The sequence below is a fragment of the Ursus arctos genome, unplaced genomic scaffold (genome assembly GCF_023065955.2).
Source record: "Ursus arctos isolate Adak ecotype North America unplaced genomic scaffold, UrsArc2.0 scaffold_34, whole genome shotgun sequence".
Classification (NCBI taxonomy): domain Eukaryota; kingdom Metazoa; phylum Chordata; class Mammalia; order Carnivora; family Ursidae; genus Ursus; species Ursus arctos.
Window position 1 is genome coordinate 25942896 of NW_026623030.1, and position 26966 is coordinate 25969861.

The 26966-nt window shown below is 56.5% G+C and overlaps 1 protein-coding gene across 10 annotated transcripts in view; it reads right to left on the minus strand.

Moving 5' to 3' along the window:
* Positions 1-26966, minus strand: part of NCOR2 (nuclear receptor corepressor 2) — a 368100-nt gene that overhangs the window by 107535 nt on the left and 233599 nt on the right. For 5 of the 10 annotated variants that reach the window (XM_057306005.1, XM_057306004.1, XM_044389807.3 and 2 more), the window contains 4 exons: positions 26239-26418; positions 21746-21859; positions 11141-11197; positions 3985-4037 (listed from right to left, as the gene is read on the minus strand). In XM_057306005.1, coding sequence (XP_057161988.1) covers positions 3985-4037; positions 11141-11197; positions 21746-21859; positions 26239-26418 — 404 coding nt within the window. Of the gene's footprint in view, positions 1-1888; positions 1943-2153; positions 2241-3984; positions 4038-11140; positions 11198-21745; positions 21860-26238; positions 26419-26966 lie in introns of all 10 variants that reach the window. The other 5 variants (XM_057305998.1, XM_057306002.1, XM_044389806.3 and 2 more) reach the window with 2 other exon arrangements.

Consider the following 26966-nt stretch of genomic DNA (forward strand, 5'->3'; position numbering starts at 1 on the left):
GGTTGACTTGGCGCCTTCCCTTGCTTCCCAGAGCCTGAGACGTGGGGCTGAGATCCCACGGCAAGCACCCTGCAGAGCACGGGCAGCCGCCCCCACACCTCCCCACGACGCAGGTGGCGGAGGGAGAGCAGCAGAGGTGGGTACAGGTGACTTCGACACGTCTGAAATTGCCGGTGCAGCAGGAAGTCAAGCGTGAAATTAACTTTAACTGTGCAGCCCCACCGCGCACACACGGGGAAATTAAAGTGACAGGGTAAGGTCCTTGGGGAGGGGATAACCTCCCACCTGGCCCAGTGACAGCAGCAGGAGGGAGGGGGCCAGAATGGGTTGCGGAGGGAGGGGGGGCACCGTGGCAGTAGGGTGCCCCGCCCCCACCCCGATCTCTCATTGTCCTTATCAAGCTGTCACCCAATCACAGAATGTCAGGCCCCATCCACTCCTGTGTCCCCAGGGCCCAGAACAGTACCTAGCACACAGTGAGCGCTCAATAAATACTTGCTGGATGAACAGAGGACAGGAATACATGGATAAAATAGTAAGAAAAATCACAGAATGCTCCCCACGTGCCTGACACTGAGCTCGACACGTCAGGGACAGTAACTCACGGAATCCTCAGCAACCCTCAGAGGCAGGAGCTACTCTTATTCCCACCTCACAGATGGGGAAACCGAGGCAGTGAGAATAAGTGGCTAGCCACAGGGCCAGATGCTCATGGCCCTTAACTGGCCCCTCATCACCGGCATCCATCTCAAGTTTCACTGTCCCCACAGTTGCCCAGGCCCCCAACCTTTGCAGCGATGGGACTTCCCTGTCCCTGCCCCTCCACACCACACTCCTGGCCGCTCCCACAGCACCAAGGCCCGTCACTGCTTGCCTGGATGGCTATGGCTACCTCCACCAAGGTCTCCCAACCCCCAGTCCTTCCTCTCTGCAGCCACCAAAGTGAGCTCTGGAAGCAAAAACTCTACATATCACTTCCTGGCATAAACCTCATCACTGGCCTCCCTTCACACATAAATAATATGACCCGAACTCCTCATCAGCCCTGGGTGATCTGCCTGGCACCTTCTCTCCCTCACCTACCCTGCGGGCCATGCTGGCCTTCTCTGGGATCTCACCAGCTCAGTCCAGCCCCAGGGCCTATGCACTGCCTGTTCTACCTGCCAGGGAGGCCCACATGGCGAGCTGCCACTCAGCCCCCAAGGGCCCCCCCTGCTGTCAGGTCCAGCCCTGACTAAAATCACCCTCCTTTCCTCTCCCACCACATCTGCCATCTGCACAGCTTTTTTTTTTTTTTTTTTTTTTTTGGAGAGAGAGAGAGCACACACTGGGAGAGGGAGGGGAAGAGAGAGAATCTTAAGCAGGCTCTACGCCCAGCATGGAGCCTGACTTGGGACTCGATCCCATGAACCTGAGATCATGACCTGAGCCGAAATCAAGAGTCGGACACTTAACGACTGACTGAGCCAGCCGGGCGCCCCTGCATCACAGTCTTTAAGTGAACGACCGCACTAACTTACTGATGCTCGCACTGAAATTAAAAATACAGAGGTCACTAGGATTTTCATGGAAAACTAGGAACAAAATCAAAATTCTAAGGATAGATCAGTTCAAATAATTTGCTTACAGATATACTTTTCTAACATAAAATTCACCACTTACGTAAGATATCTTAAAATTATTCATCTCTACGTTTTAAACTTCAACGTGCCCATCTGTGATTTGGATCTGGAACACATTTCACCAGGCAGTCACCTACTTAGCCAGAATGTACTCGAGGAGACCAGAGCCATTCTCTGATGAAGACTGGGGGGTACAAAAATAGGGCACTGGTTTCAGTAAGTTTATAGCTTTATTATACTTAAACAGAGACGTGGCAGCATCTTACCTGCTAATATTATTCGTATGGGTGCCTTTCTCCTTTCTTGTTTGGATTTTACGGCTGTTTTTATAAAAGGAAATCATCCACATTATTCAGCTTCAAATATTACTCATTTTTTAGTGAACAAATTGTGTGAGATTTCAGTACAATGACATTACTACAAAAATTGTTATGCCAAGAGGGAAAACAGGGCTAGGTGTACCAAAGCACAGGGAGCTTAAGACAGCTGTGTGAGCACAGCACTTGTCAACATCTTGTTCACTTGACTCACTTTCTGTCTCCACTGCCAGATAAAGCTTGATCAAAGCATGGGCCTTTGGTTTGTTCACAGCTGAATCCCCAGGTCCTAGAAGAGGGGCTGGCACATAGTAGGTGTTCAATAAATGAGTGTTGAGTGAATAAATGAATGAATGAATGAGTGCTTCCAGCAGCCCAGCTCAGATGAAAACACCCCACCACTGAGCCCCAAACCAGCTGTGGCAGCCCTAAAAAGCCCCCCTTGCCCTCACCCACCCTCATCTCGGGCTCGCTCCCTCACCTCTAGCCCTGGCCCCTGGGAAGGCAGGTCCCAGGAACTTAGAAGGGACTGAGGTGGCCTGACGGGAAAAGTAACCTAGTTGAGTCAAGGGGGATCTGATGCCTGGGCAGTGGACATACCCACAAGGCCACAAAAGAGCACAGGCCACAGCAGACAGGGAAATGCTAGCACTATCCCAGTGCTCCCCACACAGGCCACTCTGCACCCCTGCCAGCCACGGGAGGGGAGTGACTCGCCAGCAGTGCAGGTAAGGCATCCTTGGCAGACGCTCCTGAGCACAAACGGGGCAACAACCTAACTGGCAACAAGAGATTTTCTAGGTTGCTCCATCAGACCCTGGGAGCTGCACGGGGGTGGCTGTTCGGGTCACCAGAGCTTGGACCAGTCATGCAAGTCCAGAAACTACAAATGAGACTTCCCTGTCAACTAGACCAACACCAGTAGATATTTTAAAACTACTGGGAAGTTTGGTCCGGGGATGGTGAACTGACTACTACAACGTACAGCCCGCAAATCCACCCCAGGGAAACTTGGACAATTGGACCAGGCTGGACTGCCCACCGGACAAGCTAAGTACTGCCCTCTGAGGTCACACAAAAACATCTGCACCCTCTCCCAATGACGAACCTTGAACAGTTCTAACACACCCCGAAGACACTGCCTCTAACCCAACACCACCAAGTGCCCACGGCCGTATGTTCAAGGGGCAAGGTCTATAGCCCCTTTTACCTTTTGGACTCCTGGATAACAACATGAGGTACTATCCCCTCCTCAGCCAAGGAGGCTACGCTCCCATTAATGCATTCTTCCCCCCTCCCCCAAAGCCAACCCTCTTCTGGCAGCCACATTTCCAGTGCTTCCCTCCCAGCTTGAAGACAGGAAGCCACCAGCCTCCAGCCTCCAGCACAATCCTCTTGCCCCATTATGCCAGCTCCGCCCACACCAACTACATGTGGCACTTAATTGGTATTTCCTGACTCCTAGCCTCCACCTGGGAAAAGGCCCCATCATTGGGATACCATACTGGCCACCCGCAAAGCCTCCGGGTCTGGATTAGCGCTCACAGCTGCTCCACACTGGGCTATGCCACAGAGGGACCCCCTGAGCAGACCGTGGGACACTCCCAAATACGCTTATTACATCAAAGCTCAAACCACAGGCCCCACCTGCCCCAGCACCACCCCCCCATCATCTTGAGCTCGCTTTCCAAGAACAGCTTCTGCCTGCTCAAATGGGAGGAGGCCTCACAGCCCCCTACCTCGGTGTCTCCGGGGCTGTGCAGTGTCCTCAGCCACCCTCCCCAACTGAAGGTCTGCATCCCAGTACCTCACGGGGCCGTTCCTCTGCCCCTCCCTGCCCCAGGCCTGCTCTGACCCCAGCCTCAGCCCTACGTGGCCCAGAGTTCTTGCCCAAACTGCCCCCTCCTGCCCCTTCCTCTGGCACCTGGGCCTGCCTGGGAGCCCTTTTAGGAACTGAGAACCCACATCCCAGCCCAGATCTCTGAGGCCAGACAGCCTGTCCCCCTACCCGCCACGTGTCTGCACGGCTGCCCGCGAGTACTCACATTTTGATGTTCTCATGATACTGCCTGGTGTCCGAGGGCTGGTTGTACAACGGCTGCGGAGGGAGAGAGAGGAAAGCGCTTCAGAGCCCGGCCTGGGGGCCGCACCGCCGTCCCAGGCAACCTCAGCCCCAGAGCCCCAGGCCCCGGCTCCAGGGAGCTGTGTGCTGGGGCGGGACGTGGCCGCCGACAGGCATGAAACAGAACACAGGGACCCAGCCTGCAGCCCCAGCCGGGAACGGGCTGTAACCCTCCAGGCACGGCTGCGGGTGCCATGACACTGCTCCCCCCCCCCCCCCCCGGCAAGGCCACCACGGCTCCTCTGCAGGGCACTGGGCAGTGCTAGCCTGAGCGTGCACGGCATCTGAGTGCAGCAGTGGTCTCGACAGGGAGAGCTGCTCAACTTCTCTGCGTCCAAACGACCGGAAGGCACCACGCTGCCCCCACTGCCTGGCAGAGGAGAAGGGCCAAATGCTGCCACAAGTCTGTGAGGGTGAGGGGAGGACAGGAAGGCTCGCGACAGCCAGGGACACGTAGCTGGGTGCACACGCTCTGGGGAGGAGCAACGAAAACACCTGTCAAGGAACGGAGTCCTGTATGCCCTACGGCCCCCACCCCTCCTGCAGATGCCCGAGAATGTTCGGGCACTGTGTCCTGCCAGGAGAGGACACCGCCATGCCCAGATGGCACGGCTCGTGACAACCATACATCAGAAGCAAGCTAAATGTCCCCCACCAGAAGGAAGAAGAGACACAGAAGGGCCCGTGTGCAGCAGGAATCGTACACAGTAGCCAGGAAGGCCCCGGGCCCACATTGGCGGCCAGTGTGTGCAAGGGGAAGCGGCTGCAGCCGGCCACCGCACATCTCCCTCCGGGCCTGGGTGCACAGCCCGGCTCTGCCACTCTCCAGCCACGTGTGTCTGGGTGAGTCACATAAGCCACCTCAGCCCCAGGTGCTCAACTGTAGATGGGGTTAAACTCAGAGTTCTTGTGACGATCAAACGAGGCAGTGCACACGGAGCTCTCAGCCCAGAACCTGGCGGGCAGAAATGCCCCAGAGCGTCCGCGTCTTTTCTGTCACCAACAGGGCACAAGGATGTATTAATGACCCCAATTTTTCCTGCCTCCCGTATCCAGCCATGCCCTTGCTTTGGCCAATGAAACTTGCAAACTTAATGAAAGCAGAGGCTTGAAAATGCACCTCTGCATTTCTGCTTCCGCTCTTGTTCGCCGGCTCCTGGTGAGAGAACACGCCTGGACCGGCCTGCTGGAGTCCGAGAGGACACAGAGGACACAGAGTGCAGGAGTGCCATCCCAGCCAAGGCTGAGCGGGGGCGACCAGCCGACTGCCCAGATGAGCACTGAATCAAAAGAACTGCTCGGCTGACTCCTACACTCATGGGAAACAGGAAACGGTGCTTGTTTCAAGCCACAAAATTTGGGGCTGGTTTGTTACGCAGCAGTGGCTGATACAATTATTCTCCCCATTTTATGGAGGAGAAAATCAAGTCCCTGAGAGGTTAAAATATGTGTCCACAACTGGTAGGAAATGAGCTACAACTAGAATTCCTGTCTCAACTTTGGCCCTGGAGGCAGAGGTCTGCTCTCTGTCTCCGCCTCTGCCCTCTCTGGGTGTCTTTGTGTGTGTGTTGTGTGTGAGAGAGACCCTCTCCTTTGCATCCCCACACACACCCACACACACAGCAGGAGCCTCCCAGGGCACCCATGGATGACTGTGGTAGAAGAACCAGGTACAGAGCGTGAGGGGTCACGCAAGACAGGGGCAGCCTCAGGACAGGACCCCAGGGCAAATGAAAAGGGCACTAAGTCTCCGCCCGAGAACTTCTCCCTGGGCATAGGGCTGGAAACACCTCCTGACACCCACAAACATCCTGATAATCCCAGCCAATGGGGACCAATCACGAGCAGCAAGGCCACAGGGCCCAACCTGCTCCATCCCCAGGAGCAGGCCTCTTGCCCTCCACAGGCAGGGCAGGCTCCTCCAGGAGGGGCCTCCACTGCCAAGGCGGTCACGGGCCTAGGATGAGACACTGCAGGCAGCCTCGACTGATGACAGCGTCTCCTCTCTCCCGGCGTCCCTCAGATTCCCTCCATGAGAATTCACCACTGTGCTTGGCCAGTTCTAGGCTCCGAGCTCAGCCATCCCCCCAGGGACAGAGATGTCACCCCAAGGCTGGTACAGGCCATCTCTCCCCACGCTGGGTCAGGCTGCCCTTCCAAGGTGCTCAGCTGGAAGCAGGGAGATTTGAACCCCCCTCTGGGTTTGAACACGAGGACAACTGCAGAGCCCACGGTGAGACCCCCTGCAGAGTTTCTCAGCTGGGGGGGTGGGGAGGCAAGGCATTACTGCTGAAGGCTGATAGCACTCACCTGAGAACAGCAAGGGGCCCTACAAAGATTCCCCAGGCCAAATTTCAAAGCATTAAACATGCGTGTTTAACCCTGGGTGACTCTGCATTAGGTCCTTCCTGTTTCCACGCACCCATAAAACACAGGCCAGGTGGGAGTGGGCTTGGCCCACAGGTTCAGTTTCCAGGAATGAACAGACGCCCCAATTTAAGAGATGGCGCCTCCCTCACTGGCTGTGTGACCTCAGACACGTGTGGGCCACACTCTGGGCCTCAGTCTTCTCATCTGGGAAATGGGCACAGAGCAAATAGGAAGTACTCTCAGGGCTTCCGAGGAGCCCAGGAAATGTCAGACTTGGTGACTGATTTGAGTTGTTTTGGTTTTAAAGCTGGCAAACAGCAATGTCTCCACAGCCTGAGGAGATCAGGAGGGCCCGAAGGAAAACACACAGAGACCCTAGGAGAGAGTGATGGACAGGGAGCAGGGACTATCTCTACGTAATGGGATAGACCAGAAAAGGGGAGATGGGCTTCTGAGAGCAGGGGTTGCAGTCAGCCTGTGCCCTGCCAAGCCCACCTTCACCTATGGCCACCTGCCCTGCTAGGTAAGGTGGCGACAGGGCAGCCTGGCCCTCGAGGCGGCTGTCAATGGTGCACCCTCTGACAGGAGGCACGGAGAACACTGTGGGGCTCGCTGACTCTAACCACAGGGGCTGTCCCCCAAGGGCATTCACTGAGCACTCTTCAAGGTAAACTGAGTCCTGGGAGGGAAGGAAGTGTCTGGGCCCAGAGCACCTGGGAGGCTGTTTGTTACCATGGTGACAGGCCCCGGGTCAGCCCCTTTGGAAGGCCAGAGTGGGATGGGGGCGGGAGGGGCCATGGTCCATCCTTGGCAGGTGCACTGCTGAGGGGAAGGCAGGGCCCAAGGGAGTCTCCCTGACACCTCTCTTGGCCACCTACAGGGGTTGCTGCAAAAGGCCAGGCAAGGCCTCCCTGTGTCCCAGGAGACAAGTCCCAATATGGTGGCCCCAAGGTGATCGCCTCACTTACACCTACAGTGGCCTTCCTCTGCCCCTCCCAACCTCTCAGTCTCCAGCCCCCATCAGGGGGACAAATGCCCAAGAAGGAAGCTCCATCCCACAGGCGGAAGGCTAAGGTACCACTGGGAAGGCCCACCCTCCTGGCTGGCGGCCCTGGACCTGCCTCTTGCCCTCCCCCTGCCTCCATCACCTCCTCTAAAGATGGGGGCGCAGCCCGAATGACCTGGAGGGCAGACAGAGTGCGCAAAGCGGGGCACGTGCAAAGCTGCAAACACAAGGCTGGAAAGCAGAAATGACCAGGAAAGCAGAGCCGGTCTCCGGGAGAAGGAAGGGGGGGTCCCCGTCAGGCCTAACTCAGCCAGCTGGCAGGGTAGCCAAGAACAGCCAGAAACCCCAGGTGGACTGAGCTGCTAAGAAATGAAGTGTCAGCCCCGGCCCTCAACCCTCTGGTGACACCACGTTCTTAAAATAGCTCTTCTGAACAGGAAGGAAACCGATGACTCAAAGCCGCGGGGAGAGGGGGTGGGGGCTGCAGCGGCCCACACCCTCCCTTCAGCGCCCCTCCTCCAGGCCAGGCCTCGGACCCCCAATCCCCAATCCCCAGGGGCCTGGGATGGAGGGGAGGTGCACACTCAGACCAGCCCATGCTATTCTCCTGCTTTCCAATGCCAATTTCTCCTAGGCCCTGGCTGCCCTCCCAGCAAGGTCAGAGAGCACCCATCCCTGTCCCTAAGGCCCAGCAGCCTCTCCCTGGGCTAAGTGCTCCCTGGCTGCAGATGACACAGACCACCAGGGAACTGCATGCCCCAGTGGTGCGGCCCAGTACTGGAGACCTGGGATCAGCAGCACCAGGCCCTTCAAGAAGGAGCCTGTGCACAGGGTACGCCTCCGAGCTGCCTCTCCTTGGAAGACACCTCCGGCCACTGGGGCCTTTTGGTGACCAAGACTGAGGGCAGACCCTGGCTGGCCACAACCCCACAAGCTCGGCAACCCCTCAAGCCTCATCCCTTGCTGTTGTGACCCTAGACAAGGCACTGCCCTCTCCAAGCCTCATCTAGAAAATGGACAGTGACCCCTCCACGAGGCGGGACACGAAGAAGGTACCCTGTCACTGTGAGTCCTCTCCACAGCCCCATTGAAGGCCACCAAGCCAAGAACCTGCCGACTTCGAGAGGCTCCAGGGACAGCCACACAGTCCACCAAACAGACACTCCAGACCTTGGCCTCCTGTGCCACCAGCCTTGAAGGAGTCTCTGTTCTGACACCCCCAAGCAGGGGACAATCCCCTCACCCTAGGAAGACCCAGAAAAGAATCACTGGGACTATGAGCCCAGCAGATGCCCTGCCCTACTCACAGGGAGGCTGACACTGCTTCCCTGGGAACTTAGCTCAGGGAGAGGCTGCTGGGCCTCAGGGACAGGGATGGGTGTGCTCTGGCCTTGCTGGGAGGGCAACCTGGCCCTGGGCATTCCTCAGGCATCCAGACACAGCACCCTCCACCCACTCCCCCCACTCATCAGGTCAGGAGAGGGTAGAGGGAGAGCCATCAGGTCTGGAAATGGTTGGCTACCACCTCTGGTCCTGCCATCCCGTTGGCAAGAGGGGAAACCAAGGCAGGAAGCAACTTACTGGTGGGAGTGGAAAATGGTACACAGCTTGTGAAAACGTCTGGCAAATCCTCAAGAGGCTACACGTAGAGTGACCGTGACCCACCAATTCCAGTCCCACGTGTATGCCCAAGAGCAACGCAAACCTGCCCGCACGGAGACTCGTACGGTCATGTTCATGGCCACTTTATGAATGCCGGCCCTCATGTCTGTCAGTGCCTAAGTGGGTAAACAGATGTGATCTAGCCACACAATGGAATATTATTCAGCCCTAAAGAAGAATGAAGTCCCGACACACGCTACAACACGGACGAACCTTGAGGATGTTATACTGAGTCAAAGAAGCCAGGCACAAGAGGCCACATAGTGTATGAGTCCATTGATACGAACTCTCCAGCAGGCAAGTCCACAGAGACAGAAAGTAAATGAGTGGTGGGAGGAGGGGGGAGGGAAGGGATGGAAAGATAAGGAGGTGATAGTTAAGGACACGGAGTTCTTTTTGAGATGGTGAAATGTTCTAAAGTTGATTGTGGAGATGTCGCCCACATGAATATACTAAAAAGTACTTAACTGTACACATTAAATGGATCAATTGTATAGCATGTGAATTATATCTCAATAAAGCTACTTAAAAAAAAAAAGAGGGGGGCGCCTGGGTAGCGCAGCGGTTAAGCGTCTGCCTTCGGCTCAGGGCGTGATCCCAGCGTTCTGGGTTCGAGCCCCACATCAGGCTCCTCCACTAAGAGCCTGCTTCTTCCTCTCCCACTCCCCCTGCTTGTGTTCCCTCTCGCGCTGGCTGTCTCTGTCAAATAAATAAATAAAATCTTTAAAAAAAAAAAAAAAAAAAAAGAGGGTCTTAGAGACATCCCAGAAATCATGCCCAACAGGGAAAGCAAGCCCCAGGAGCGGGGCCTGTTGCCCATCCCAGAGGGGTGTGAGGCCCTACCCCTGAGCCCTAGGAGCCCCCCGCCGCCAGCCTGGCTCTGCCTTCTGAGAGGACCTGGGGCCGCGCCCTGCTTCACCCTGGCCGGAGCACATGGACTCCAGGCTGGGGCGCAGCTGTCACTGAGGAAACAACTCCACGGGCAAACAGCTCAACCCGCCTAAGTGTTCACAACCGCAGGGTGCTGACGACAGGACAAGACGGCACTAAGTGAGCCTTAACAGTGCATCATTTCCCACCGCCTCCCCAAAGTTCCCGGTCCTCCCATTTCACAGAAAAGGAAACCGAGTCCTCTTCTCAAGGCCACTCAGCAAACACACGGTGAGCGGAGTTTAAAATTAGGCTCCAAATGCACGAGACTTGATTACATAGGAGCATGTGCACAACCCCCCCAGACGTGCCACATGCACAGAGCCGGTCACAGCCATCCTGTGTGTGTCCCTACAACCTGCCCCACAGCTCCACGCCAACGGGCCCAGTGGGACGCTGCCTGGTCCCGGGCAGGTGGGGCTCTGATCATTTCTCCTGGGGCTGAGGCTTCCCATCAGCCGGGAGTTTCCATGTTCCCTCGATTTACGTCTCTAGTGACACATAAAGGTGACGGGGTGCCTGAGGGAGAAGAGGCCTGGGGTCTGCTTCCCAGCTCTGCAGCTGACACGCCATCTTCCCATCAGTAAAACGCCACTGACAACAGTAATATGAATAAGGAAGAATGACTAACGCTCAGCATGTACTGTCCATTAAGCACTGTGTTCAGTGCTTTCCAAAAATTTATATGGTTAATCCTCACTACAACCCAATGGGATATATGCAATTATTCCCATCCTACAGATGAGGAAACTGAGGAACAGAGAGGTTAAGAGAACTGCTTAGGTCCACACAGCCAGTGGAGTTGCAAAGATCATCTGGCCCAGAGTATGGGCCTCCCATGCTAAGTCAGTCCAACTGCGTTGGCCTTCACTGTGTCCTGACTGCAAGAGAGCCAGCTCCCCATCCCCTGCCCCCAGCACAGCAGGCCCACCCACCCGCCCACTATCGGCCAGTCCCTCTTATCAGAAGGGTGTACTTCCTGCCTCCTCCAGAGGACAGGGCAGCCTTGGCAACAGCCAACTTCCTCCTTCCCCTCCACGCCCACCTGTTGCCCTGCCCACCTCTCCAGCCACCCCCCGCCCAGAGCTGCCCACCCTGTCCCCTAGCTCACCAGCTCCACCTGAGGCCCCAGGCCTTCCAGAATCCGATGTGCAGCTTCGGCCTTCTTCTGCAGGGTGACAGAGAGGAGAAATTAAAAAAAAAAAAAAAAAAAAAAAAAAAAAAAAAAAAAACCAGAACAGATTATAAATAGAGGCGTCCGGAACAGCAGGCAGCTGCCCAGCCCAGCAGCCAATCCACGGCCATGGAGCAGGGGGCGCAGGGCCCCCTGCAAGCCCTCCCCAGGCTGGAAACAAACACAGGGGCCTCAATACCCCCGCAGCAGCCCTGGCAAGCCCGCCAAGTTTCGATTCTAACAAACACACGGTGTTCTCCGTGGCCTGCCCCCCCCCAAACCCTCAGGCCCACGTCCCCCGGGGCCCAGTGCTGCGGGCACAGCTCCGTGCCAGCGCGCCACTCTGCCAGGCCCGAGATGCCTGCCTCCGCCTGGAAGCTGGCTGGTGTCTGCAATTACCTCAGAGCTGATGCCGCCAGCCGGGGGGGGGGGGGGGTGTAGAGGCGCTCAGAGATACCCTTTCTAGGATTCTTGTATTTCACAATCATGTGACTATTTCTGAGCTGCCCGGGGGCCTCCCCGCCTCCCTCCCCACTCACAACCCGGGACTTATTAGGAAAACAGGAACATGTGGCAGAAACTGCTCAGTGGCTGTGAATGCAGCAGGCTGGACCTCCGGGCCCGGCCATAAAGGCGGACATTGTGCCTCCGCCAGACCCCGTGGGCCCCCAGCCTGGGACCACCAGGGCCTGCTCTCAGGAGGCCCAGGGGATGGCCTGGGGCCAGCCGGGGGAAGGGGTGGACAGAGAGCTGTGGACGGTGGCTTTAGCAGGGTTGCTGTCGGATCTGGACCACCGTGTGTGATGGAAAGCAGGGTGCCCACAGTGTGCACGGGGGGGACCTGATCTTCCTGTGACCCAGGAAAGGCTGGGTGCTCTGGAGTCAGCCAAACTCAGGGAGACCATCTAGGATCTGCAAGGAGCCGGGACAACAGGCCAAGCAAGTCACCATGAATGACCCCCAAATCCAGACCCACTAAAATGGGGTGCTCCCAGAGTCCTGAGAAGCGTGGCTGCCAAAAGAGAATTCGAGGCCCCGGCTCCCGGTGTCACGGTGGGGAGGAGGAGTGCCAAAAGCCAACCCACTCCCCCTCACTTCACCCCCAGTGATAGACAGTGGGCATGTAGGTGGGCTCAAGCTGGCACCTCAAACGAGCTCCGCCTAGAGCCCTGGGCCCAGCCCACCCAAGACCAAGCCATGCTCTCGGCCCCCTTCGTGCAGAGCCAAAACCCCGAGACCAGCAGCCTCAGCGTGTGGCAGGGGGCCAAAACATCAGGGGACAAATCAGTACTATAACGACTGCCATTTTACCAAGGACCTACCTATGGGCCAAGCATGGAACACAGAGCATGCGTTAATATTCATATCACACAAACACAATGTGAGGTGGACACAAGACATGTCCCCATTTAACAGACCTGAGCCACAGAAAAATGACACAAGGAAAAAGTCCTGCTGATCTCCAGGCTCCAAGAAGAAAGAAAGACAAGGGCCAGATCCCATGCAGGGCCTCCCCTGGCCTTGGGACCGGCACTGTCCTGCCCCGGGCACACCACAAACAAGACAGTGTCCCCATGGGGCTGAAGACGGGGGAACTCCTGAGCCAGGTCAAGTGAAGGGATGGGGTGGAGAGGGGACAGGGCAGCTACCCAAACATTTCCTGAGCACCCACTCTACTGAGCACTGGGGCAAAACACGGAATGAATGAGGCCCAGCCTCTGCCTGCAATACCCCCAAGTCTAACGAGCAGCTGGTCGACAGCAGTGACGGCAGACGAGTACGTGCAACAGAGAAGGTACGTGTGGTGGGCACGCACAGCATCAAGCAGGGCTCGCGTCTCTCCAGAAAGGTAACAGGTGCGATACATAAGGTGGGTTTTGAGAGATGAATAGGAGTTTCTGTGGGGGGTCAGTGGGAACTGCCCATTTAGATAAGAGATGTCAAACACTGGAAGGGTATGGCTGGGTAAGCATAAGCATGGGTCTTGGATCTGGACACAAGGCCCATGGTGGGGGCTCCAGAAGCCTGTGTCCTACGAACCATACCAGACTGCATCTTCAACCACATCGTCACTCTCGGGAACATGGGCACCCAGAGAGGGGCTTCCTGCAGCCCCTGGAGAAGAGAGCAGGGAGGAGGCCCCTTCCCCACCTGCCAAAGCCACAGGGAACGCAGGAGACGGGGTGCCCCGAGCAGTCAGCTCGCCAGCACACGCCTGGTGCTAGAGTGCCTCTGCTCCTAACACTTCCCCAGGCTCCACTCCTCAGCCCTCAGCAACCCTGCAGCCTTTTAAGATGCACCTCAATTTCCAAAGATGGTACCCCCCCCTTTACCCACTGATACCTGTCCTGAAATGACCCCAAAGACGCCACAGCGCTGGCAGGGCTGGACAGCGTGGTGTCCCACAGCAAGGCAGGCGGAGCCAGCTGGCCCAGGTTCAAGTCTGCTTACTAACTGCGTGGACTTGGGCAAGTCCCTCCACCTCCCCGAGCCCCAGCTTCCTCCTCTAGAGGACGGGGGACCAGAGCACCGCCTCAGGCAGCTGTAACGCTCTAAATCAGGAGCCGACACACAGTAGGTGCTATATAAGGGCTGGCTATCGCTAGTACTGTGGTTGACAATGAGCACCAGGCCACGGCTCCCGCTAGGGGCCCCTATGCGGGCCAGGCCCTCTACTGCGTCCCACACATGCCCATGTGTTTGGATGCCTGCAAGAACCCTGTTCAGAAGGTTCTAGCATTAGCCCATTTACACACAGGGAAGCTGAGGTTTGGGTCATGCACCCCAGCTGAAGGATGCGGCTTGAGTGGCAGGAAGAAGATGGCCTCCCGCAGGCTCACCTCCTCACGCCTCCCTGGGGGCATCTCCTTTTCTCATTCCACCACCCTGCTGCTCCTGCTTCGTCCCCACCCCCACCCCCACCCCACTTCTCTGGCTCAGCCTAAAGGGGTGAAGTGGGAGGAATCTGCTTGTCAGTTCATGGGGAGCAGGGGGGGTGTCCTGACTATCGGGCCTCTCCCCCACACAGGCAGGGCTTTCTCGCCACGTCTCTCCACCAGGGACAACCTGTCCACCAGGGCAACATCTGGGAGCCAGCTCTGCTCTAAGCCTCAGCAAGCCACCCCACCTATCCGGGCCTCGGTCTCCCCATCTGCACGATGGCCACACTCACCCAAGCTACCAAACCCCAGGACTTTTACAAGGACATTCTGCAAGGCACAAAGTGATGTGCATGCTGTCACCTCCCTCTTAACACCCCCTTCAAGTGGAGGGCGCCCCTCCTCCCCACACGAAGCACGTCTGGGAATACAGGTGCGGGCCACGGGGTCAGCCCTGCACCGGAAACTCGCTCGCCCTCTCACCTGACGGCTTCTTGCCACCTAGAGAACCAAAGCCAAATGCCTCAGAGGGTCCAGGGGCCCCCATTGCGCCTGGCCTTTGGGAAGCCAGTGCCAGGGGGTGCCTGGCTCAGCTCCCAGAGGGCAACCCCAGGAGCTCATGCCAACGGGAAGGGAGGAGCAGGGGGTCTCACCTGGCACTGGGGGGCGGGCTGGGGTCTCTCATTCAAGAGACCACACTCCTGCAGGGGACCCTATGGTCCAGGCGGCCAGACCTCCCAGTGGCCAGAGAGCCTGGGGGCTGTGCTGGGCCATGAAACCCCACGGTCACCTGCACACACAGGAAGGTGCACAGGCCCCATGGACCTGCGGGACCAAGTACCATGCCTACATCTATAAAGGCATGAACGTCTACAGCTGCGTGCCACCCAAGCTGACTCACATACACACACCCGCATTCACATACACGTGCACCAAGGTGCGCCCAGGCCTACGGGTGGACCCAAGTGGACACACGCATATCCATGAAGTATAAACACAAACAACCACATACGTGCCCAAGCATGCCAATCCACATACACATCTGCACGTGTCACACAGCTAACAAGTGTGCCTACAAACGCAAGGGTGTCTAAGTACACAAATAACCACAGGTGTGCCCCACATGTGCTCACACACACACACACGTGCATTCACATATGTGCACCGTCATCCACAGGTCCGCTCAGACACATGTACACACACGTGCATGGACGTATGAATGCATGACTGCCACATGCTCCGTGCATGCACACGTCACAGATACACGTAGCCATCAAACGGTCCACATGCATACGCACATAAACACATACGTGTGGTGCATAAACACACGTGTGCTCCAAACAAGCTCGCACATATGCACTTGTATGTGCATACGCATGACCACAGCTATCCAGTGAAACGTGTATCCCCTCCCCAAACACACACACACACACACACACACACACCCCTCTCCTCTTGGACAGGGGCTCCAGGCCCTCACCCTGGTGGGCCCCCTTGCCAGTCCCCACCACTGATCCCCCATTCCAGCTCCTCAGCTGCCTACTCTGGACTGAGCTCCAGGCCTCAACCTCTCCGTCTGCAGAACAGGGAGGCAGCACGCATGCACCCACCTACCCAGAAAGTCCAAAACCCCAGCATCCCATCCCAGGCCACGGCACCCTCCCCTCCACATGGTGTCTACCTGCCAAGCACCGCAGCGATTCAGGGAAGCAGGACCCCAAAAGTTCAGTGCACTCTCTGCACGTGGGGCCTGAAGACGCAGCCCAGAACTTTCTAGGTGTGTGAAGAGGGAGATACAGTGGGGAAGGCAGAATTCGCGTTAACAAGTTCATCAGGCCAACATGCACTATGTGCAGAAGATGAAGTCTGGAGGCACCCTGGACCCTAGGAGTAGTTAAGATGGCCAGTCACGGAGGCCCAGGGAGGAGCCCAGTGCAGGTGCCAGGGCTGCAGGACTGGACCAGAGCCACTGCTCTGAAAGCCCCGAATTACAGCTCAGGGTGGGCCGGGGAGTCTGAAGCTGGGCATTGCAGTGCCTAGACCCCCAAAACACTCTATAAAGTGCTTCATGGTCTCAGCTACCAACACTGCTACTAGTGTTACTCATGACGGTATTTGTCGTCTTGTCCTGCTAATGTGCCCTAATCACTTGCTACATTTATTTTCTCATTTCTAAGTAGGCTCTATGCCCATCGTGGGACTTGAGCTCGTGACTCCGAGATCCAGAGTCAAATGCTCGGCCGACTGCGCCAGGCAGGCGCCCTAATTACGTTATATGAAAACCTTACTAAGGGCGCCTGGGTGGCTCAGTCAGTTAAGCATCCAACTCTTGGTGTCAGCTCAGGTCACCATCTCAGGGTCCTGAGATCAAGCCCCGAATCAGGCTCCATGCTGAGCACGGAGTCTACTGAAGACTCTCTCTCCCTCTGACCCTCCCCCACCAACGCGCGTATGCTCTCACGCTCTCTCAAATAAATAAATCCTTAAAAACCCGAAAACAAAGCAAAATCCTTACTCATAAGATACTCAAAATGTAAGACAAAAGACGATGTAGATCTTACTCTCTGATTCCCTCATCACTCAGCAATGCACAAATAACCACAGGTGTGCCCCACACGGCCTGCTGCACACATGTGCACTCACACACATGCACACGTATGAGTGTGGATACGCTCTGCGCCCATACGTGCAGCCTCATCACCGCCGGGTAGTCCTCTGCATTGGAAGGACCTTTCTGGCCTGTCCCACCAGTGCCCATGTTTGCAGACCTAGCCCAAGCCCTGCCTCCCCCAGGAAGTCTACCTCAAATGCCCACCGCCCAGGATGCCTACAGGTTCAGCATCATCGACAGGAGCCTTCAGGAGTGTTGCACGTGTTTGTTTTACCCAAACCCATGCACACTCGTAGACCCACCAGGCCGCCACCTCCCGCCCCTCACACACTCCCTTTGAAGATCAAATGAGACCCTGCCCCTCTCTGAGCCTTTGCCTGTGCTGGGACCCCTCCCCACCAGAATGCCCTCCTCCTCAGGGGTGACGGCTCACCCACTGCTTCCAAGAAGCCTTGCCCAATCCCCACCCACCCCCCCCATGCCTGCCCCCAGGGGACCTGCAGAGACTCTGCCTCCTGTTCAGCCATCTGTGTGCACCTGCCCGGCCCCGCCCACAGAGGCAGCTCCTGGGAGGCAGGAAAAGCCTTGCTCAGCTGGCTCCCACCGCGCGTGCTGGGCACCTCACCCATGTGCCCCGAATGGATAATGAGCCAGAGTCCAACATGCAGAAAAGCCAGACAGGCCCTGCCCGGCAGGGAAGCTGCGTTTTCCAGCCAGCAAGGCATTTAGAGACAGACCCTTGTCATCCACCTCTCAGAGAAACCAGCAGGGAAGGAAGGAGGATTAAAATTTAATCCTATTGATCCCCCAAGGGGCGGTAAGTTCTGGCTGCTCCTGCCAAAGGCAGCTGAGGGGCTTCCTGCCCACCCAGCCTCCAGGCCCTGAGGCTCAGCCTGCATGGAGGGACCCCCCTCCATACTAACCTCCACTGGCGCCAGGGACCAATCCCAGCACCCCCAAAACCACAGGGCTCTTCCAGGGGAAAGAGTCTCCCCTCCTTTCTGCCATCCTTCATTTATTCAAAAAATGTTTACTGAGTACCTACTATGTGCCAGGCACTGTTCCAGGGGCTGGCGATACAGCTGGGAAACAGACACAAAGATCCTTGCTCTCACAGAAGTTCTGTTTACAATAAACAGAATAAATAATAAAATGTGAATCATGTCCAGTGGAGTGGGAACAAGGGCAAAAGAGAAAATTAAAGCCAGGAAGAGGAGAAACATCCCTTGAAGGGTTTTCAGGATTAAATGGAGGATCAAAACAGGCCGTGCTGAAAAGGGGACATTAGAGCAAAGAGGTGAAGGAGCAAGTAAGCGAGCCCAGTGAGAAAAAGAAGCTCCAGCCAGAGGGCACAGCCAGTGCAAAGGTCCTGAGGTAGAAGAACAAACGCCAGCAAGACTGGGGCAGAGGGAGGGTGTAAATACAGAACAAGGGAAATTCAGGGACAATGAGGGATAAAATCCTTGGATCAACAGTGTGCCCATATGTGGTGACTTGTTGGTGTGATTATGTCTCCCCCACCAGAGAATCAGTGCAAGTGGGCCAAGGTCACTGCTGCGCCCCACTGCCTGGAACAGAGCAAGTGCTCAACTACACGGCTGCTGAATGGATGAATAAACAAATGAAGAGGAGGATGAGTGTCATGCCCCCAGGGAACCTGAATTTACCTGGCAGGGGCCTGTTCTCAGCATCCCCAGAAGAGGGTTCGAGTCCTAACTCGCCACTCACTAGCTATGAAGCCACAGGGAAGTTGCCAGAGCTTCAGTTTAATCTAACCCAGCCACTCCTACACCATCGGGACACCATCAGAATGAAATCCGAGGAAATGGGCTCAAAGCCCCCAGCCTGCAGTGCTGGGGCACAAAGGACAATGACAGCACTCTGGGACCCCAACGTGGTAATCACCAGCCCGGGGTTGGGGGGCACAGGCTGCATGTGCCTGGCCAGCCTCCTCTTCTCTTGGGAGAGTCCCCCTCCCTCTGTCTAGTCCCGGGGCGGGGGAACGACACTGGGGACAGCACCTCAGTCTCCGACGGTGGGCCTGAGACCCAGCCCTGACCAATCAGTGGAGTCGGACCCCTACCACCACCACCCCTGGGGCCTGGGACAGGCTGAGAAATGAGCATGTGACTCCAGCCAGTCACCAACCCTGCACCAACCCTGCAACTGTTTCCCCTCTGCCCTGGGAGGTGGGTGGGCCTAAGGCGGCAGCAGCTTTTCCATGTCCTGGGGAACGCTGCCTGAGAATGCCATCGGCACCGAGAGAGCAGGGATGCGGACGGAGAGCTCCCAAAATCTTCATCTGAGTGCCTGGATCCACCCATGCCTGAAGTAACTAACACCAACTTTCATTATAAGATTCAATAACCCCTCTTCAGCCTCAGCCAGTTTGAGCTGAGTTTCTGTCTCTTGAATCCAAGAGTCTTGACTTACTGGACCTTCCTAGTCAAGCACTTTACAGTTTACAAAGCCCTTCTTCCAGCCATCTCTGCCATATCAACCCTGTGACTTCAAGAATATGGCCAGGACTCAGAGCAACCAAACACCTGAGACTAAAATAAACCACCCAGCTCATCCGGGCGTAGGCTGGCCTGGAATCCAAGCCCCCTTCTCCTCCCCCCATCTGCCCACTCACACAGAAGCTGCCGAAAATCTGGACGGAAGGAGATGGGAATTCTGGCACAGAGACCATCCTGAGTAAGAACTGGAAGGGGGTGTCTTAACTGCTCTTGGGGGAGGGGGAGGGGGAGTGCTGAGGCCAAGGAACCAAAGACCAATCTGCTCTGCAGCCACGGCTCTTTGGGGAAAACCTGGTGAGACCTGAAGGACAAAGCCCAGGGAAAGGCGGGCCAGTCGCAGGGCTGGGAAGAGGAGCGAGTTTCCCACAGGGGGCACCAAAGGCCTGTGCCTTCGAGCCCACCTGGCTGGGGAGGGCTGGGGGCTGCAGCCTGCTGGAGTCTGCCAGCCCCAACAGGCTGAGCAATGACGAGGACCAAGGGCACCGTGATGACATCCTGGGCAAAAGCCAGCAACCTGCCTCCACAGCTGCTGGAGGGAAGCGTGCCTGCTCTCTCACCCAAAGGTCAGGGAGGGTAGGCAGAGGGGCTGTCTGGGGCGACAGCCGGGAGCCCTGCCCTTGTCCCCTCCACCACAGGCTCCTGGAGTCAGCTCAACCCCGGCTCCAATTCCCAGCCTCAACGATCACTTGCTGTGCAAGCTCAGGTAGCTCACCTTCCCTCTTGGAGCCTCGGTTTCTTTATGAGTAAAATGAAGAGAACAACAGTGCCTGTTTCACACAAGTAGGGAGAGAATTACGTGGAATCACACACCACGTAGGCAATACCCAGGAAAGAACACTGGCAGCAGTCACCGCACCAGTGAGCACTTGCTCCGTGCCAGGCATTGTTCTGAGGGCATTCCACGATGAACTCATTTCATTCCCACGCCACCGTGCAAGGGAGGTGCTATAATTACCATCACTCTGCAGGTGAGTCATGGGGAGGTTTCAGCAAGTTGCCCGAGGTCGCAGAGCCAGGGAGTCGTAAAGACGGGATGTGAACCCAGGGCATCAAAAGCATATGTGGCTTTAGCATATGTGACCCGTTGGCTCTCTTACCGTCAGGGTCGTTATTAGTGTTACTCAGGGTGGGGGCTAGGGTTTGAGAGGGTGACCAGCCCCACAAGGTCCAGCATGTAGCTCTAGGCCCCCAGCGGGCTCAGTCTCACCCCGCATCTATTGCCGCCTCAAGAGGTGGAAGCATTGCCAAACCGACTGATCAGTAAGTCCCTATCTGCAGCTGCAGCGACGGGCTCCAGAAGCTACCAGGCCTCCGCAACCCCCAGCCCCCACCTGGGCTCTGAGCACTGCTCCAGCAGCCAGGGGCAGATCCTATAGCAGAGACCGCTGGGAAGGATAGCCAGGACCCCTGACAGGTAGGGGGACCAGAGGAGACAAGGCAGGGAGAAGAGGTCCCCCATCTGTCACACTTCACTATGGGACTTCAGACAAGGAACAGTCCATTTGTGGGGACAGATGTTTCCTCACCTGTCAAATATGGGAGGGGACTCACACCCACAGGCCCTGAGCACATTTGCCAAGAGTCCACTATGAATCATGGAAGCTGAGCTCTCAGGGGCTTGATTAGGATAACAACAAGCTCCCCACCTCTACAGACACCAGGTTCCACTTCAGGGCACCCCTGGAGACACTCTGCTCTGGTCCTCTAAGTCACCAAGACCGAGGCCCCTCCAATCAGCCAGCACCTGCCCTCCAGATCTCTAGGAGCCCCCACAGCCGGCTACAGACCCTGTGTTCAACCATGCCAAAGCCCCTTCCAAGGCTATATGTCAGCAGAGGCCAGTGCTCATGATCTCGGACCTGATGGCCCACAAGTTCAAGTCCCAAGTCCACCACTTTCTAGCTGTGTAGCTTTGGACAAGTCTCACCTAACCTCTCTGGGCCTCAGTTTCTCCCTGTGTTAAATGGAAACAATTACTGCACCTACCCTCCTGGGACTGCTATGTAAAGAACCTGGCCCATTGCCTGAAAAGGTTTGCTGTTACTATTGTTAATAATAATAATAATAATAATAATAATAATAATAATACTGTTTGCTGTTACTGTTAATAACAATAATAATAGTACCACTGTCTTCTGCATTACAGGAATTTCTTTTGTGCGAGTTCCAAACTGATCGCCCAGTCCTTCCCACCCCAACCTTCCAATCAACCAGCCCTGAGGCTCTCCTACAACTTGACTCCTACACTGCCCCCTTACATCCCACAGGCCAGCCACAGTCCACGCCCATCAGCACGCTTGAGCAGAACAGCCACAGCCACACCAAGATGGGCTGCCCCCTCCTGTTCCTGCTCCCAAACCCTGGGGTCTGTGCACACATGGGCGATCACAGAGGTCCCCATTTCTCATATGGGAATGCTGAGGCCCAGGGAGAAAGCCAGTCCTTCCCGGCAACAGCTGCAACACCTGGCAGCCAGCCCAGGGCCAGCGAGGGAACAGGGAGTGAGGGCTCTCCAGGCCAGGGTGGGGCATACCCGGTTCTCGTCGTAGATGATCTGCACCAGGCTGCGATGCTTCGACTCGATGGGCGGCGGCGACACGGGTTTCTCGGGCTCTGGGGGCTTGGCGGCCTCCTCCTCCAGCTGTTGCTGTGGGAAGGGTGAGAGTGCAGTGGTGAGCACCCTGGAGGGCGGAAGGCGGGATACGGCACCCCTATGGTGGAGGGGCGGCCCCGCGTAGCCCAGCAAGCTCAGTGGACTCGCACAGGAAATCAGGCTGCTAACCATTTCCTCTGAGTCACCAGGGGACCCCGAGCCCTGGAGAGGCCCCCGCTGGGCGGGGAAGGGCCCACTGCAGGCTCTCCACGGTGCAGCCAGCCTTCCTGGGTTCGAATCCCACTTTGGCCACTCATGAGCTAGGTGAGCGAAAGCAAAGGACCGAGCCGTGCTGTGCAGCCGTTTCCTGGTCTGTGAAATGGGGCTTATCACCAAGCCTCCCAGGCAAGCTGGTCCATGTACAGCACGGCTGGGGGCTCGCTAAAAGCCGGCGGCTAACCTCCTCTTCATCATTACCAGAACCATTTCCATCGGGGGAGGCTGTGTGGATGCTGCAGCCCAACTGTGTGGACTGGAACCCTAGTTCAAGTACTTCCTTGCTCTCTACGTGGGAAATGCCTAAATGTCTCTGGGCTTCATTCTCCTCATCTGGAGACTAGGGGTAATTAAAGCCTGCACCGTGCAGGGCAGGTACGAGGGTTTGATGTGCGGGGGCAGGCAACGCACGCAGCACCAAGCAAGCACGTCCTCATGCTCATCTGCCTGGTGCTCTTCGGGCTGGACCCTCCTCCTCCGAACACCGTAGGGCAGCCCTTCACGCCCTATCCACCTTCTCCCGGTAAGGGAAAGTAAAGACACTGGTCCGTGGTCACAGAAGGCCAATGCACACAGAAGGGTGTGTGCAATCTGAGAGGGTATCCGGAGTCAGAACAGAACACCATTTCTGCTCATAATGCCCAGCCTACCCAAGACCATGGACCATGGAGCAAAGCAATATAAACTCAAAAAGGCGGCCAAGACAAGAGCAATGCAGAAGGAGCCAGAAAATCCAGTCCTGGCTTCTGCGGGCACCCAGGCCTGGCTGGTAGAGCCAAGCTGCCTCAGTCCCACAGTGACCCCTGGAGGCAGCTTCCAGAAGGGCAGCCAATATCTGGCAAAACATGGAAATCCACTCCCCAGAAAGCGCAAAAAAAAAAAAAAAAGCAGCGAAGAAGTGGAAGCAGCACACAGCCAGGAAGGAGATTCTCTCCGATCCGTGAAGGCGGCCCTCCCTGAGGCGCCAAGGAGAAATACCACCTGAGACGCACAGAGACCCTGGCGACACACAGCTCCACCGGAGCCGGATGCAAACCTCACTCCATCGCTCACCAGCTCTGCGCCTTGGGCAAGTCCCCGAACCTCTCTAGAAGATGCATGAAACGTGCTGCTACACAGCTTGACAGACACTGGCTACCGAAGGCAAACCGAAACCACGGTGAGATCCCACCTCTACCCGCCAGAATGGCTAAAAGGAAACAGAAGCACGGAAAACAAGGCGCATCGGTGAGACTGTGGGGGGACCGGGAGCCCTGTGCTCAGCTGCTGTGGAGGACAGTCCAGCGGCTCCTCCAAACATCACACATGGGACCACCAGACGACCCGGCAGCTCCACTCCCACGTACAGAGCCGAAGGACCAGACACAGGCGCTCAAGCAAGAACCTCAACGCGGCATTCACGGCAGCTCTGTCACGACAGTCAAAAGCTGGAAGGCACCCAAATGTCCACCAGCAGGCGAACGGGTACAAGAAATGTGGTCCATCCACACGGTGGGTGTTATTCAGCCTTTTTTAAAAGGGAAAGAAAGGGCTCCTGGCCGGCTCGGTCGGTGGAGCATGTGACTCTCAATCCCAGGATCGTGAGTTCAATCTCGCGGGGCACAGAGATTAGGCACTGACACCCACTACGACACGGATGAACCTTTCACCGAGTGAAAGAAGCCAGACAGGAAAGCTGATGCATTCCAGGATTCCACTTCTATGAAATACCCAGAATAGATAAATCCATACACAGAAACGCAGATTGGTGGCTGGTGAGAGAGGGGAGAAGGGGGCGTGACAGCTCAGGGGTACAGGCTCTCCTTTAGGGGAGATGAGAATATCCTAAGACTAGATACAAGGAATAGTTGCCTGACCTTACAAATGTATTAAATGACAATGAATTGTCCACTTTAAAATAAGTAATTTTATGTTTTGTGAATTCTAGTTAAAAAACAATAAATGCAGGGTGCGTGGGTGGCTCAGCTGGTGAAGTGTCTGCTTTTAGGGGTCCTGGGCTCCCTGCTCAGTGGGGAATATGCTTGTCTGCTTCTCCCTGTGCCCCTCGCCACCCGACTGTGCTCTCAACCTCTCTCTCCCTCAAATAAATAAATAAATAAATAAATAAATAAATAAATCTCTTTTTTTTTCCCCCCCAAGATTTTATTTATTTATTGGACAGAGAGAGACACGGCAAGAGAGGGAACACCAGCAGGGGGAGTGGGAGAGGGAGAAGCAGGGTTCCCGCTGAGCAGAGAGCCTGATGCGGGGCTCAATCCCAGGACCCTCGGATCACGACCTGAGCCAAAGGCAGCCGCTTAATGACTGAGCCACCCAGGCGCCCCAATCTTAAAAAATAAAATAAAATAAATGCCACTGTGGAATTAAAAAAAAAAAAAAAAACAATCAAGGGTTGCTCTGGGCCACCTGGCTTCCCGCCACAGTCATAAACGTGTGCACGTGACCTGTAGCTACAGCCGCATCCCAGAGCCAGGCCTGGGGCAACCGAAGTACTCCCTCCCTCCCTGCCCCTGGAAACACTGCCTGACCCCAACCACCACCCAGCCCTCATTCAGGAGGCCAGAGCCGTCATCTTGGAAACCCACCTCTTGTCCCCCAGGTCAGGGACAGCCGGCTAAACCTCAGTGACCGGCCCAGCTGCTGGACCACCCCCAAGTCCCAGCTCTTCCATGCGAACAATAGCCCCGATGCCTTCTTAAAATCGGTCAACAACCTGGACCTCCTTCCAAAGCTGCTTACATGGCCCTGAACTGGCTTAACCCGCTGCCCATGGTGGCCCGGGTGGCCCTTAACGCTACCTGGAGCCCATACTTCCTTACCTAGAGAGGACCAAGTGTGACCCTGCATCCCCCAGGGGCAACCCAGACGCTTCTCAGGGTCAAGACAGTGTCACACTGCCTCAATCAAGTTTCTATTGAGCACCTAGTATGCGCCAGCACGGTGAGGAGCAGGCAGTGAGCAGGGGCACGAGGACCCTGCCTGTACACTCTAATTGTGAGAGGACCCCAATGTGACAAGGCAGGATGTGTAGTCATTCAAAGGGTGATGTCATCAAGAGGGGTGCGGGGACAGAACAGGATGGCAAACTTCCATGAAGGCCCCAAGAGTAGATGCCTTAGGCTCTGCCAGCCGCCAGGTGTCTGTCGTGACCACTCAGCTCTGCCACTGTTAGAAAGCAGCCACAGACAACACGTGTGAGCGTGACTGTGTGCCGATAAAACTTTATTTACAAACACCAGCATCAAGCCAGATGTGGCTGGATTTGCTGGCCCCAGGATGGAGGGTGGCTGGGGAGGGCTCCTATGAAAGTCAGGAGGGCCCTGCTGTGGTGGGGGTGTCCGAGCAGAGACTGAAGATGCCAAAGGGAAGCCTGGGAGGATCCAGGAAAAAGCAGATTATCGATTAATTTTATATCAATTAATGTTAAAAACTAAACTATAAAATTAGTATCACAAATCTTTACGTTAACTTTTCTTTGGTCTCAATGGTTACCATACCACAGGACCCCGTTCTTCCTCACAACCCTATGACGTGCTGTCACGTCCATTCCTGTTTCACAGAAAGGAAACCGAGGCTGGGGGAGGTGACTGTTCTGAGGCACAGCTGGGAGGCCCCGCCCATCCAGCTTCCAGGGCCACGGCCAGAGGCAGGAGGGGCACGAAGCACAGAGAGGTAACTGCCCTCCCCACATCACTGGGGAGTGGTAGCAACAAGATCGGAACCCCGACAGCCTGACTGTGAATCCTGGCCTCACCCCGCACCTCGCTCCTCGCCCCAGCCGGCTGGTACAGTAGGCAATCCTGGCCTCACCCCGCACCTCGCTCCTCGCCCCAGCCAGCTGGTACAGTAGGCACTTGAGGCTTATTCAAGCGCGGGTGTCGTTTTATTCAAGTCACAAGAAGCTGGAAGTTCAGCTCCTCCACCGACCAGGTGCATGTCACACGTGGCTTGTGGCTACCTCTGTGGACAGTGCGGACCCAGGACATTCCCACCACTGCAGAAAGCTCTGTGGCCAGCCGTGCACCACACAGAACAGCACTCTGGCCCAGGCGCCATCAGGCAGGAAAATGAGCCGGCATGTGGGCAGGCCCGGCACACGTTCACTGCTATCCCCCTGTGTTCTCTTCTCCAGAGCACCCCCCACCCCTGGCCCGCACCTGCTTCTTCTTCAGCTTGGAGATTTGCTGCTCTACCATGGTGATCTCGCGGTCCACCCGGTCCATGTTCTGGATCAGCTCCTCCTTGGAGAGCCGCGGAGGCACCAGCTCTAGCTCAGGGTCGGCGTGCGGCGGGCTGGGAGGAGACACGGGCTCCAGCTTGCCTGCCAGACTGCGATCCTGCGGGGGAGGGAAGAGGAGCATGGGATCAGCGCAGAGGGCACCCCCGCCAGCATGCCCTGCCAAGCTCCCTGAATTTCCAGCCATGGCCTCAGGCCCCAGCACATGGGACGGCTATCACGACAGTCCCCATATGCCAGACGCAGGGCTGCCTACAAATCCCACCTCCCTGCCTTGGCCCTCCCTGGCCCTCCTGCCGAGGGGACTCAGCCCAGCCTACCACCCACTCCACAGAGGCCTGACCCCTCACGTCCTCCTATACGGAAGTTTTCACAACCTCTTCTCAGGTCGTGAAGGCTTCCCTCTTCCCTCTTCCCACAACACGCCTCTCTCTTGCTCCACCAGCCTGGCTGTGTCCTCCCACAGAACCAAACTCCAAGAGCAAGTACCGAGACCCCAGGTCCCAGCCCCCAAGGCCTGGCCTCAGCAGACCCTCCACGAACATCGATTCACACCACTCTGTCCGGATCGGCAAGCTAGAGACTATCACACAGAGCGCAAGCCTGGTTTTGTAAACACGAGAACTGAGAACAAGCCAGACAGGCGCA